The sequence below is a fragment of the Taeniopygia guttata genome, chromosome 7, assembly GCF_048771995.1.
Source record: "Taeniopygia guttata chromosome 7, bTaeGut7.mat, whole genome shotgun sequence".
Taxonomy (NCBI): Eukaryota; Metazoa; Chordata; class Aves; order Passeriformes; family Estrildidae; genus Taeniopygia; species Taeniopygia guttata.
Genome location: NC_133032.1, coordinates 6,354,583 through 6,367,500, shown reverse-complemented (window position 1 = coordinate 6,367,500; position 12,918 = coordinate 6,354,583). Strand labels below are relative to the sequence as shown.

The 12,918-nt window shown below is 41.3% G+C and overlaps 1 protein-coding gene across 1 annotated transcript in view; it reads left to right on the top strand.

Moving 5' to 3' along the window:
• The window catches only part of PDIA5 (protein disulfide isomerase family A member 5), a 100,354-nt gene that overhangs the window by 70,873 nt on the left and 16,563 nt on the right, over positions 1-12,918 (top strand). Inside the window, exon 14 of the mRNA XM_030277144.4 lies at positions 892-1,022. Coding sequence (XP_030133004.3) covers positions 892-1,022 — 131 coding nt within the window. The remainder of the gene's footprint in view (positions 1-891; positions 1,023-12,918) is intronic.

The window sequence follows — 12,918 nt, the reverse complement described above, 5'->3', positions numbered from 1 at the left end:
AAATTCAGTTTTTCTCCACTTGGTTTTTATGTACCTGATACAACTTAAAATGGTGTCATTCAAAGTGTCAGGAAAGTCTGAAAAGCTAATTTATTACCAAGATGACATATGAAGGTCTTTATACTGTGGCACCATTCTGATGATTTTATATAAAGTAATCACTATTTAAGATACAGCAGGAATGAATTTAATGAGTCTGAGAGAGGTCTGTGAGCTAGTGAATAGCAGAATTTTTGTTAGAGATGCCCTAGGTGTGCGGGATTGCTCTGATCTAGCCAGTATGTGCAGTCATAATTGAAATCTGACATTCTCTTTACCAAAGTAAAATATTCTGGTTCAGTCACCCCCGGTATTCCAAGTGGAATGATGCTGATTTTTGCATCCTAGCTTTAATATGTGAATTCTAGAGAAGGTCATGAAATTCTTTACAGAAGTTTGCATGATAGCGATAAAGAGTACAAAAAGGATATTTGAATGGAAGATGCTGTTCTATATCAGTTTTGCTATAGATTCCACCTGCTTACTGTTCTTCTCAGTTCATGCCTGTGGAGGATACAGTGGTATGTATCAATGTTTTTTACACCCAGATGTTGAATGCAATGTAGGAAGTCTTTATTTGACATTTATGCTCATATGCCTAACTACAGTCACTTAAATTATATTTTAATTATTTTGAATTATATTTTGAATTATCTGAGTTCCAGAAATTAACTTGCATCTTTTTTGCTGTTGCCTGGTGTTGGAAATATTGAGTATGTCTTTCTATTGTACAGGCACCTTGAAGGATTTTTCACATCAGTTCCCTCGTGCTAATTATGACCAAGACAATGCTGTCCCTTTATCTACTTCCAGAAACATTTTCAAACCAATTTCATTGTCTATCTTTTCTAGTCCAGAAGCACCACCTCCACCTGAGCCTGCATGGGAAGAAAAACAGACCAGTGTTATCCACCTGGCCGGGGAAGACTTCAGGGAGTCCTTGAAAAAGAAGAAGCACACCCTTGTCATGTTCTATGCACCATGTGAGTAAATAACCTCTCTATGAGGATGAATTTTATAAGCCTTACATTTACTGTGAAATCCTGAATGAATTCCCTTGCTGTCCACAAACTCTTAAGGGTAAAGAACTGATTCTGAATATAAGTGCATGGGAACATCATTGGCACCATCATTTGTATCTTTATAAATGGAAACAAAATAGTATATAATGGTTATATTATTTAATGCAGGCACCAAAGCAGGCAGCAATACAAAACCAAAGCAGATTTATTTTCCTCTGCTGCATTTTATGGTCCATATAACAAAATGTGATCCTTTATAGTAGTACAGTGGACATGGAGAGCCTGATTCATTAATGCAGCACCTCAGTAGTGAAATCAATATAGTAGTGTGGGAAGGATCAGTCCACGAGGTGGAGAACAGATTTTGATGGAATAAATTTTGTCTGTAATAAATCTGCATTTAAGTCTCCACTGGGACTAGGGACATGGCTTCCTCCTCTCAGATTGTTTTGCATGCATCACATAATCACTTTGTTTTTGAAGCTACTGAGAATATTTCTAGAGAAGTTTAGAATCAGGCCTTTTATAAATAAGGTGAATGAGAGGGACCTCTTCTGTTTTCTGTGCTGTCCCAGAGACAGGCAGACTAGGTACAAGTTCTTAGCTTTTGAGGGGTTTATCAAAGGGAGAAGATAATCCAGGCATTTAATATTAAATACTATTAACGTGCCTTTATGGCACCATGACTCAACCCCCCCATATGCAAAAAAAAATTCTTCTATATCACATGGCCAGCAATTAATGGATAACCTTCAGATAAACAGTTAACAAATTGTTCCCATTAAATCAAAGGTATTTTCCATAAAGAGAGGAAAAGATCCTTAATGTTTAATCAAGCAGCCCCTTATTTTGCTTTTCTGTTAGGGAATTAAACATTAATGCTTTGGGGCTCATATGAAGGGATGTGGGAGAAAGCAGGGGTGCAGTGCAGGGGGGAGATTTCTGTAAGGTTGTAAAAGAAAATGGAAGGGACGTAATCCCTTTTCCAGTCCAGTTCCCACCACCTATTGACTAAAAATTGCCCATGTGCCAAGAATTTCTGATTCATGGACCTCAGCTGGTTAAGAGCAAATTGTAATTTTAAAATCAAATTATTGTCCATGAAATGGTAAGATTTAGGAGTTCACTGTCTTTTGAATTCTCTTTACCCGATTAGTGACTTTCTGCATAAGAGGGATTTATTTCACTTTTGGTTTTTAGCTGCATCTTTTTAAGACAGTGAGATCCTTGATCCTTTTTAAAGCCACATTTAAAGCAAAGTCTCTATGTGTGATGTGTATGCAGCACCCAGGGTTGAAAGCATGAGGGAACTTGCCTGATGGGCTAATTTTTTGCTGTTTGACCTCCACCCTTACTTGAGGTGGGGTGAGTAAAGATCAGCCTGTGCCTTTCTGTATGAGCAGGCTGTAAAAACAAGGCTTGCATGATATAAAACTGTTGGGGTCCTTCAAGGCTGCACTTCAGACACATTTTTGCACTGTTTTTGACACAGTGCTGCAGAAGACCACCTATATACAGGACAAAGAGGTGTTAACTGGAGCCCCATCTGGCCTTCCTGTGACTCCTGAGACAGCGTTGCTGTTGTGGTGTCAGTACGTGGGTCATGCACAATTTCTGATTTGTCAGATTTGTTCTCTAAATGTGGACGTGTCTGTGAGCAAAGCACAAAGCACTTTGCTGGGTGCAGGGGAAAGTACCAGATGAGTATTTTAAATCTCCCATTTTCTATTAAATGAACATAAATGCAGTAGAATAATTACAATGATTCAAATCACTATATTTTTTCAGCTTTTGTGCAGTGATAATGTGCTTTCTGTTAAACTTTATAGATTAGCTTTTGTTTACCATCTTGAGATCTCTTGAAGCTTACATTGCCAATTAATCTTAACTTGCTTATTTTAGTGCAGGAGGAACACTGCTAAAATTTCAAGGTCCCATTACCTCAAATAATTTTCTTTTTCTATTCAAATCCACATCTTGGGTCAGGGCAGACTCACAGTATGCTATTCCATTCACTTGTGACTCTGTGGCAGTATTTGTTACACTTACACATATGCTGAGATATTTTAGGATTGGGGGGGGGTGTATACATGCATATATAAAGTATGTTTATATATAAATATTTATGCTAAGAAATGTATCTCTCATCTGTCATTAGAATTTAAAGCAGAAAGTTGAGTATTCTGACCTTTGTCAAGCTTTCAGCTAGAGTGACAAACCTTTAGGCAAAGGCCACAGATATATATCTTAGATGCAAATTAAAATGAGATCTGGCTTTCCTGTGGCAGCTTCCAGCCCAAATTACTTAATATGTATAGGAGAGCCACCAATCTGCTGCTGTGCTGATAACTCAGGGCTGAGCAGGGCTTTAATGGTACTGAGCAGTGCTTCACAGTGATTTAACTCTGGAGGAGAAGACTGCTACATCCACATGGAAAAGATAGGGAGCTCATTACTCTGTCTCCTGGAATGTGGGTGAAGCATAAACGTAAAGGTTATTCCTCATGCCTGTGGAATATTTTAAGGACGAAGAATCAGAATCAAGGCTCTGGAAATTACTGGGGGAAAAATTCCACTCCTGTGGACTTGACACCACAGAGATCTTGATTTCACATTCCCTTTCCTGCAAGGCAGCATCTGTGTGTGCTGCAATGACTGATTTGGGGCAGGAGGCAGGAATAGGGGCAGGTTCCCAATACTGACTTGGGAACAGGGAAAAGTGCCTGCTGCAGAAAACCCAGTACTACTTGTTCCAATAATGACCTAGGACCAGATCTTCATCCAGATGTCCTTTGAGTAGGTCTGTACCATGCCACACAGGCTGGAGTGTGGGCTGGCATGTGTTAGAGCTACTCTAGGTCCTAGGACCTGGGGCAGGCTGCTGGCATCTGTGCTGCACAGCACCTGTCCCAGCTCTTCTCTGGAACCCTCGTGCAGCTCTTGTGAAGATGTAATTGTCATCCCACTCACGTACCTTTTAAGTTCAAAATGTCTAAAATAAGAGGAAGCTAATGGTACCATCTACAGAAGGGAAGCATGAAGCCTCAGGTGTGTGTGGGGACTGCTGTGAGAGGTTGGAGGAGTATTTGAAAGGAGTAGGATTAATGCACCAGCATTTGAGAAGCTTTTGGGGAACGTTTATAGAATTTGTGTCTGTATTTTTTTCCATAATACAGTCCTTGGACTACTGGATTCCATCAGCTTCAGGTTTACTTTGATAACTGCTTGGCTTTGTCAAGAAATGGGCAGAGGAGACAACTAGTTGGAGTATGGTTTGGTGTGCACATGGAGCCTGGTACATGGATGATCAGGATTTGGGGGCTACAGACTGTGTTGGGAAGTGAGCCAAATGGACGAGAGCAGATAGACTGCAGTGCTGAGCCAGCCAGGGTCAGGAGGGCAGTGGCTGCAGGTCTGGGCCCTACACCCAGAGCTTGGTTCAACACTTGCAGCACTAAAGTGAGGTGTCCTGGGCCGACCCCTTTGCATCGGTGCCTCTTCTGGGATCAGCGCCCTGACTTTTCTTTCTTATTTTTCTTATGTCCTCCCTGTTCATATAGCTTATCTGGGTGTATTTTATCTGCATTTTTACTTTTATGTGTTCTCTCCACTCCGTTATTCCAGATAATTGAGATTTGACTTTGACAATGCATTAAATTTTAACCTCCTACTACTGTAGCACTGAAAACTGCAAAATAGAAGCAGTTGGTTGTGATTAGTTGTCAGAATCACAAAGGGTAACAAAAGTTCCAGTAAATAATGTCTTTGTGGTTGGAGATGTTTTTGCTGCATTACTCAAACAAATTAAGGGGGAAAAAAGAATGATTGAAGCTAGGTGAGACTCTTTTCTGCAGTGCCCAGGGACAGAACAAGAGGCAAAGGGCTCAAATTGAAACACAGGAAAGTTTTCATAACCATTTAGAGGAAGTGGTGGTTTTTTTACTGTGGTTGTGGTTGAATACTTGAACAAGTTGACCCAAGAGGCTCCATCCTTGGAGATATTCAAAACCCAGCTGGAGACAGTGCTGGGCAACTTGCTGTAGTTGACCCTGTTTTGAGTGAGGGAGTTAGACTAAATGACCTTCAGAAGTTCCTTCCAACACAGCAATGCTGTATTTCTAGGAATAGTTATACTGGAGTTTAAGATACACAGTGGGATTTTATTTGGTTTGGGCTTTGGTTTTGTTGATTGTAGTTTGTTTTTCCCTTTCGCATCCAGTTCTGATTTTCTCTAAACAGGAAAGGCTTAATAACACCCCTTGCTAATTCTTGCGCAGAAACAGAAAATGTCCACTTTTGAGTTACAAGAATGTCATTTTTTGGTTGAGATTGCTGCTTCCAAAGAGACTACAAATGAATCAACTGTGTCAGAAAGGAATGATATATGATAGGCCAGTCATTAACAGGTCCAAATGATGGTGGGGAGGGCACTCTGTTTTTAGATCAGTCACTTTAAATGGCAGGAGTCAGCACTTATCAAATTCATTCAGTTTCTACTTTTAGTGTCAAAGCATGAGTTAATAAGCACTTTTAAAAAATAAAGACTTTCAGCAGCAATGGGAAGTAGTTGAGGGAAAGTTCTTCTTTTTAATGGTTCGTAAGGGGGGCAGTTGCCAATGTTATTGACTTGCAAATAGCCCCAAATTGTGGGACTCAACAGGGTTCGCAGAATGGATATTTTTAATAAATGCTTTGCTTGGAGCTGATTTCCGGTTCTTGTTCAGCAGTGGAACTTTCACTTCACTAGAAGTTAATTTCATCAGCTGGAAGAAGTTTTTTTCTGATGAAGTCTGACCCACAAGAGTACCAAGAGAACACCCAGAAGTAAACCATCCTGAGGATGGTTTTCATGAAGTATTTTTGAATGGAGCAAGTGGCTGTACTTCTGCAAGAGAATGTGCAGATAGAGACATCAGCTTCTTTGGTTCTTCACTTAAACTTTTTTGTAGGGTTTTTCTTTCAGGGCTGGAAGAAGTGAATAAAGGTGTCTAATCTGTTGCATCTGATAAAGTCCCAGAAGACTGTAGGATGTTTTTGGAGCCGTTAAAAGGCTGTGTGTTGATCAGAGGTGTGTGGGAGATAGTACCTGGGTATTGTTCTGATGTAAAACAAAGATAGTAAAGCAGGAATATTGACATTGCTGCTGTCAGCTCCTGGCGACCATTAAGAAGGAAGTGGGAAATCAGGTAGAACTTTGCTAAGCAGTAAGAAATCAGACAGGGATCTGACTAAATGAGTTGTGCCCATCCCTATGGGTTTCATGAGGAGCCCATAAAATGCTGAGGCCTAAGCAAACCTGCATTCATTTTACCCACAAAGTTTGTTCAAGATTTTAATTACTCTGTATCCTGGTCTGCTCCACCTCTCTGTTTTCACAACAAAAACAGTTTGGTTTCTTCTGTCCAAGTCATGCATCAAGGAATATCCACTGACAAAAAGCACTTGGCTGAGAGTCCTTGCCAGAGTGGGTCACACTGTGGGCACAGAGGGTGCTCATGGCTTTTAGCTGTTAATGCTGTCAGCCAGGAGGGCAGTGTGTTCCTCCTGCCCTGGGACCCAAGCTGCCATCCAAAACCTGTTCTGAAGGAAGCAGTAGTGTTTCCTTTACATCCTTCCTATTTTTTGGAGCAAGCTTGGCCCAAACTGGTTGCACCATATCTCAGCCTTTGCACAGGCAGTTTTGGGGAGTTGATGCTGTGTTTTGGTTAAGCTGCACTGCTTTAGGAATGCATGGCAAATTCTATTGGCTGTGAGGCCTCAGCCTGTGGCTGCTGGGCCTGAGATGAGCAGTCTGGGTCACTGCTGGGTCACTCAACAGACTTGGGTGACATGGTTCTGTATGCAGTATGCACAGAGGGGAGAACATACATGACAATTGAGTTATGAGTTCAGATGTGCAGAGCAAAGCAGCAGCACAGATGCATTTAGTGTCCCACCGTGGCCTCAGATTGGCTCCCACCAAGAGGTTTTCCTGTCACTTGCAAGCACATCTTGTTAAGTTTTTATTAGGAGGCCGTATCAAAGAGCCTGAACAAAATGTGCGTGTTTGTAAATGAAGCTTAAGATATCAAAAAATTATTAAAAACATGCTTAACAGAAAGAATCCTTTTCAAACCAAAAGCCCTTGCAGGAAGGATTTTCTGGTTGTTGACTGAGGCAGAGGCGAGGTCTGAACCCTCTGATAATGAGGCTTTAAGTCCTGTGTGGGCTGGCACTGCAGAATTTTGATGTTAGCTCTGCCACTAACTGCTTTCTCTCCTGCATCAGTGATGCTCTTGTTTCAGGTGCATTACCTGAAATGTGTGTTCTTTTGGTGTAAATGATGCTGATGCCACAGAGCCCTTTAACAGGCTGGGTTTGATAAAGGATGAATTGATAGAGTGGTCCCTGCAATCAGAACTGCTCTTAGTCCCAGTGTTTGTGCCGAGGAGAATGCTTAGTGCCAAGAGAACGGTTTGAGCTGCACTTCCCCAGACTCTGCATAACTGACACAAAGTGCTCACAGCGGCTGTGGTGGAGTGGTGACAGTAAACTAAAATTTGTTGAGGTGATCCAGTTCCTCTTGTTTTGTAACCCTAAGATGTTACAGCTGCTTGATTTGGTGTGCAGAATATTGCCTGTGTATAAACAGCTCCAGCTTGGGAGAAGGGAAGAGGGGGGAAGTGCATATTCTTGCCCCATGAAATTCTCTCTTCACAGACACACGGCTGTGTTGGTGCAGTGTCACCATGGGTACATTAGGAGATTATGAATATACCACCCATCCTTATGCACTGTCACGAAATCCATTTCCAATAAGACAAATGCTTTTTTTGGTGATGTGTAACATTGTCTTGACAGGAGCTGCTTTTAAGCATCAGTGCAGTTGAAATTCCAGTGCTCTGCTGGCTGTTGCTAACTCAGTAGTGTGTCTTCTATTAGTGGTGTCCACTGGTATATCAAACAAAATTATTTCATTTGCTCTATAACTGTGTTTGCAGTTAACCACGGCTGATGCTGGCTTGGTTAACTGCTGCTGCCAACTTGGTTAACTGCTGCTGCAGTTCAATTTACTAATATCTTGTGTCTTAGAGATATGATTATTCTATGGTGTCAGGTCATCAAGTGAGCATTGGGTGCAGATATGCAGTAAAAAACCCTCCAGTTCTCTACTGGTTAAACAAAGTGAATTAACCTTTCACTTAGATCTCCAAATGCCTTTCTCAAATCTGCCTGTGGATTCAATAACTCCTGCAGCCACACAAATTGCATTGGTTTAAGCAGTATACCCTTTTTCAGCTCTTATCTGTGCAATTACTGTCTGTGGCCTGTCTTTCCTTGATTGACCAAGTAATATTCTGGTTTTAATTCTAGTTAATCGCTTGGAACTCTTGAAGTGGAAACAGGCTTTGCTTGACTCTGTGGTGTACAAGCTCCCGGGCTGGCTTTGATAGCTGTGCAGAGTTGCTGCTTGCAACTTGCTTAGAATTGCAGTAATTTAAAAGCCAGTAACAGAGGGCACTATCTACCCCTGTTATTTAAACCGTGATGATTTCAAGCAGAGATGGGGAATTGGAAAGTCATTCTCTGCTCTGCACTTTGCACACTGAGGGCTCCATCCTGCCACGTGCTGAGCCCTCTGGGGCCCTGATGGTTTCACAGCTGAGCAAATGGAGTCAGCACCTTGCAGCCTGGCTCCCTGTCAGGCAGGATTGTGAACCCTGCAAGTCACTTAACCTCTTCCTGACTCTGTTTAACCTTGGATGTAATGACAGAGGGGGATAATCATGCCTGTCTCTCTTAGGGGCAATTTGAAGCATAATTAATTGATATTAGTTAAAGCATTTGAGATCACCCGTTGAGAGGTACTAAAGGAAGCCGGGGGCTGAGGGGGGAGCAGAGCCCTTTCTCATGCTGAGCATACAGCACAAACAGCAGAAATGCCACGGTCTCACAAATCACTGGGCTTTCAGATCTCCTCTAAGGAGTTGGCCAGGACTTTGTTATGAAAGTACCGACAGTTTAAGTTAGTGTATTTAATATGAAAGCAGTCTACATTAAAATGTGTGCATGTTTAAACTCTCTACTTAAAAAAACCTCATGTAAAATATATGCACACCACTTTGTTACTTTATTTCTCAAGATTTTATTGCATAAGAGATGCTAAAAGCATGCACGGCAACAGCACGGGTAGGGTTATAAATCATTGTGCATTACTGATGGGCAGAAGGTATAAGGTAGTGCTTTCTGAAGTCAAAATGCCCAGTCTGTGCTGCTGTAGGGTTCTAGTTGGGATGCTCAGGTTGGGGTTGGCAGGGCTGTCGTCCTTGCCTGACCCATGAGCAGTGCTGGCCTCCTGCAGCTCCGGCCACTTGGAGATGGTGACACGAGGACAGCCAGACCATGTCACTGCTGTAGCAGTCTCAGCTCAGCGATGCAAGGCAAGGAGAGCTGTCTTTTGATCAGGTAAAGAGCCACTGTGTGATTTTCTCTTTTAGAAAACTATTTCCTTTCAGACTAAAAATCACTAGTGATGGGGAATGTGAATTTCCATCTAAATTTCACTGGCTTCAGCACGCAACCAGCTCTGGAGCTTACTCAGACTTTGGCACCCAGTTTGAATAGCTAGTGATAATGAAATTTAGAGACTGACTTTTCTCGATTTCTATCACTTCTTAATATTTGGATTTAAGCTGTTGACACACTGAGCTTCCTGACTCCCTTTGCCATGAAACACGTCTTTCAGTTCTGTTGTTTTTCTTATGGGTTTTTTGAACCCCCTCCAGTTTGAACTTACTGGTGATTTGTGGGCCCAGAGCTGCAAACAGCACTTCAGAGGTGCCAGGCATCTGAACTCCACATCTGCCTACTATTTTAATTTATATATTCTGTGAAATACATTTTGACAACTCCATTATTTTCTTTCAAAGCTATATGGCTAGCATTGTTAGGATTTCTTGTGCTCCTAATACATTTAAAGCCCCTTATATACTTAAAACATCATTATTACCTCTGCTGACTGTAGGTATTGCTTTGATGTCCATTTGCTTCCTTTATCTATTTTGTACAAATTGTTAGCTTTTGATTTATATTCATTAAAAAACAGCTTCACCTTTCTTCCATGTGCTATGCTAATACAGCTTTCAGTCTTCTAAGGAAACTGAATTAACCTTGTACTGTTCAGCTGTAGAGAGGTTATATTATATCACTGGGCTTTGTAGTTTCAAATTAAACAAAGCATGAAGTAACTTAACTTAAAGGATGTTTTTTCATATTTAAACAAGTAGAAACCTGTGTTTTTGGAAAGAGGACTTGATTTCTTTAGGCAGTTCTGCACATTTGCCACAATTTTATTTTAAATGTAATGAGGTGACTGTTGTACAACAGGGTGCATCTGTTTCATGCACTACTCTTGAGACATCTTTAGAATTGCCATCTGGTCCTAATATCTTTGTACACTGAAGTTTTAAGAATCTCTTAAGTTTTACTTTTGACTCACTATCATCTCCAAACAATTCATTGATTAAAAAAAATAAGCCCTGTTCAATGGAAAATTCTCCATTTGAATATGATAAAGACATGTAGGTTACTGACTAGGTTGTTTCGTTGCTTTGAAACCCTCTTTGCATCCCTTCTGCATCCCATGGGATCTTGCAATTATGGAAAATGTTTTCACAGGATATTATTATGTCTGAAAATTTATCAAATTGCTACCACATCATATCAATTTAGTGTCATTCTTACTATACCTGAAAAATGGGTTTCTATTATCTTTTCCTGAGTCTCCTTTTTGTTTAAAAACCAAAAAATGATGTGAGCATGTGATGTGAGCACATAGTTAAGTTTTTCTATTATCCCATGTGCTATCTTTGTTTTACATCATGTAACAAATGTGTTGTGGCATCATTTTGGAAATCGCATCCAGCTCAACCCTGCAATTCTTCTTCACAGTCCTCAAAGCAGTGTTTCCACAAGAGTGAAGTTCCAGCCCCTTTCTGTGCCCAAACAGTGCTGGCTCCTTGGTCTTTCCTCAAAGATACCCTGAGAAGGTGCTGTGCCTTGAGGTTATTCCTACTATCACTAAATCCCGTCCATGGAAAACAAGCTGGGTTATATATTTTCCATCACTTCATCTCCCTAAAGACCCACTAGCTTTCCTTTAAATGCCTCTCTAATTAGAGGAGATTTAATCAGACTCCCTCTCCCCTCAGTGATAATGGCTCTGAGTGAAGCCTGCTTACTTGCTTGCTCGATTTCCCTCATCTGCTGTTCATCAGCCATTCCTCTTGAACTTTTCCCACAGAAACCATATTTCTCATATACTGGCTCAGTCGAGAACTCCTTGGTTTTCAAGGTGAGGAGTGTGATGGTGCCTGCTGTGACTGTACCACATCTCCTACCAACTTTTACAACATGAATGGTGGAGAAAAACCTTGTAGAAAATACTGGGGTTGTGTACATTTTTAAATTTGTAGTACAAGGACAAAGAGAACTTAAGAACTCCTCAGCTGCAGGTGTTTTGGACCTGTGATTTGAGCAGGCAGCCCTTGTGCCCCAACAGGTCAGGGGGAGCAGATGCCACCATGGACTGTATGGGGGATCCTCCAGAGAGCCAAATTCTGAGCACAGAGCTGAGTGCCTGACTAGAGCTCTGTTAAAGCTGTATTGTTTGCTGATTGTGAACAGGGAATGGCCTCAGCACAGGCTATTGCACGTGCCTGAGATGGCAAGTTCTCTTGTTTTCCTACCAGGTGATGCAACTGTGTTTCTGCAGTAGGAAATGGAGTTATCTTGAGATGTGCAGGAGCGATTAGAGGTTTTCAGTGCCAGTACTGGGATCCTGTGGAAAGGCTGGATGTTTCAGGAGCAGATTTTTTTCACATTTCTCAAGTCAGGTACAGGAAATTACTGTTAAGTTCACATCTGCTCTTAACCCTGTTGAGATCAAATTTGACACTGTTGTAAAAATGAAAAAAGAAAATTGTTAAAGCAAAGCCCTGCATCTGTGTTAGAAGGCTCTGCTCCCAGAAGTGCTGCTTTTCAGTGCTGCTCAGTTAAAACTCCACTTTCTTGTCCTTTCAGGAAGTCTGTGTGCTTACCATAGGATCCAAATTATTAAACTAAAATGAATTTTCCAACTTGTTTAGTCCGTAGTGACTGAGAAGGGGCAGGACCTTTTGGTTCTTGACACTTTACCCACACCTTCATATGCCACCGGTTTAATCTCTTTGCATTGCAGCCCATCTGAAAATTCCTTTGTAAGGAGGCTGCACACTTCCTATCCTCATGTACTGTTCTCAGTACATTTCCTTTCCTTGCACTTTCGAATCTAGAAGATAGTGTTAACACTTAAAATAAACGTGTGATAGAGGGTGTGAAGAGGGAATGGGGAGAACAAGTTTTCCGTCTGTCAAAATGAAGACATCAACCTCTGCTTTTATTTTTTTTGGCATGTGTGCTTTAAATAGAATGACTGGGTTGGGTGACTTCCAAGTGTTTGCTGCATTTGGCAACCCTTCTAAGTTGTAACAGATGAAGTTCTGCTGTTCCATATGATGTGCTCCTTCCCCCTTTTTCAGTGACTCCTTGAAACTCCTTGGGAATTCAGTGTAGCATTCACATCTGTTCCGTGGATGGATGTCCAAGGCTAACAAAATGCCTACTGGACTTGGAGGCAGCTCTGCCAAAAGCCATATGGTTGTGTTTTAGTTTTGTGAGCACAGTGCAGTAAAGAAAGGAGGCTGGGCCAAAGGAGAAGTGAAGGGAGGAGGGATGGAGCTTCAGATGGGAAAATGAAGGTAAATTCTCTTGATTTGGTTTTGGATTTGGTATTTTTGTGTAGAAAAATATGCTTGTTATTTTTGTCCTCATTTTCTTG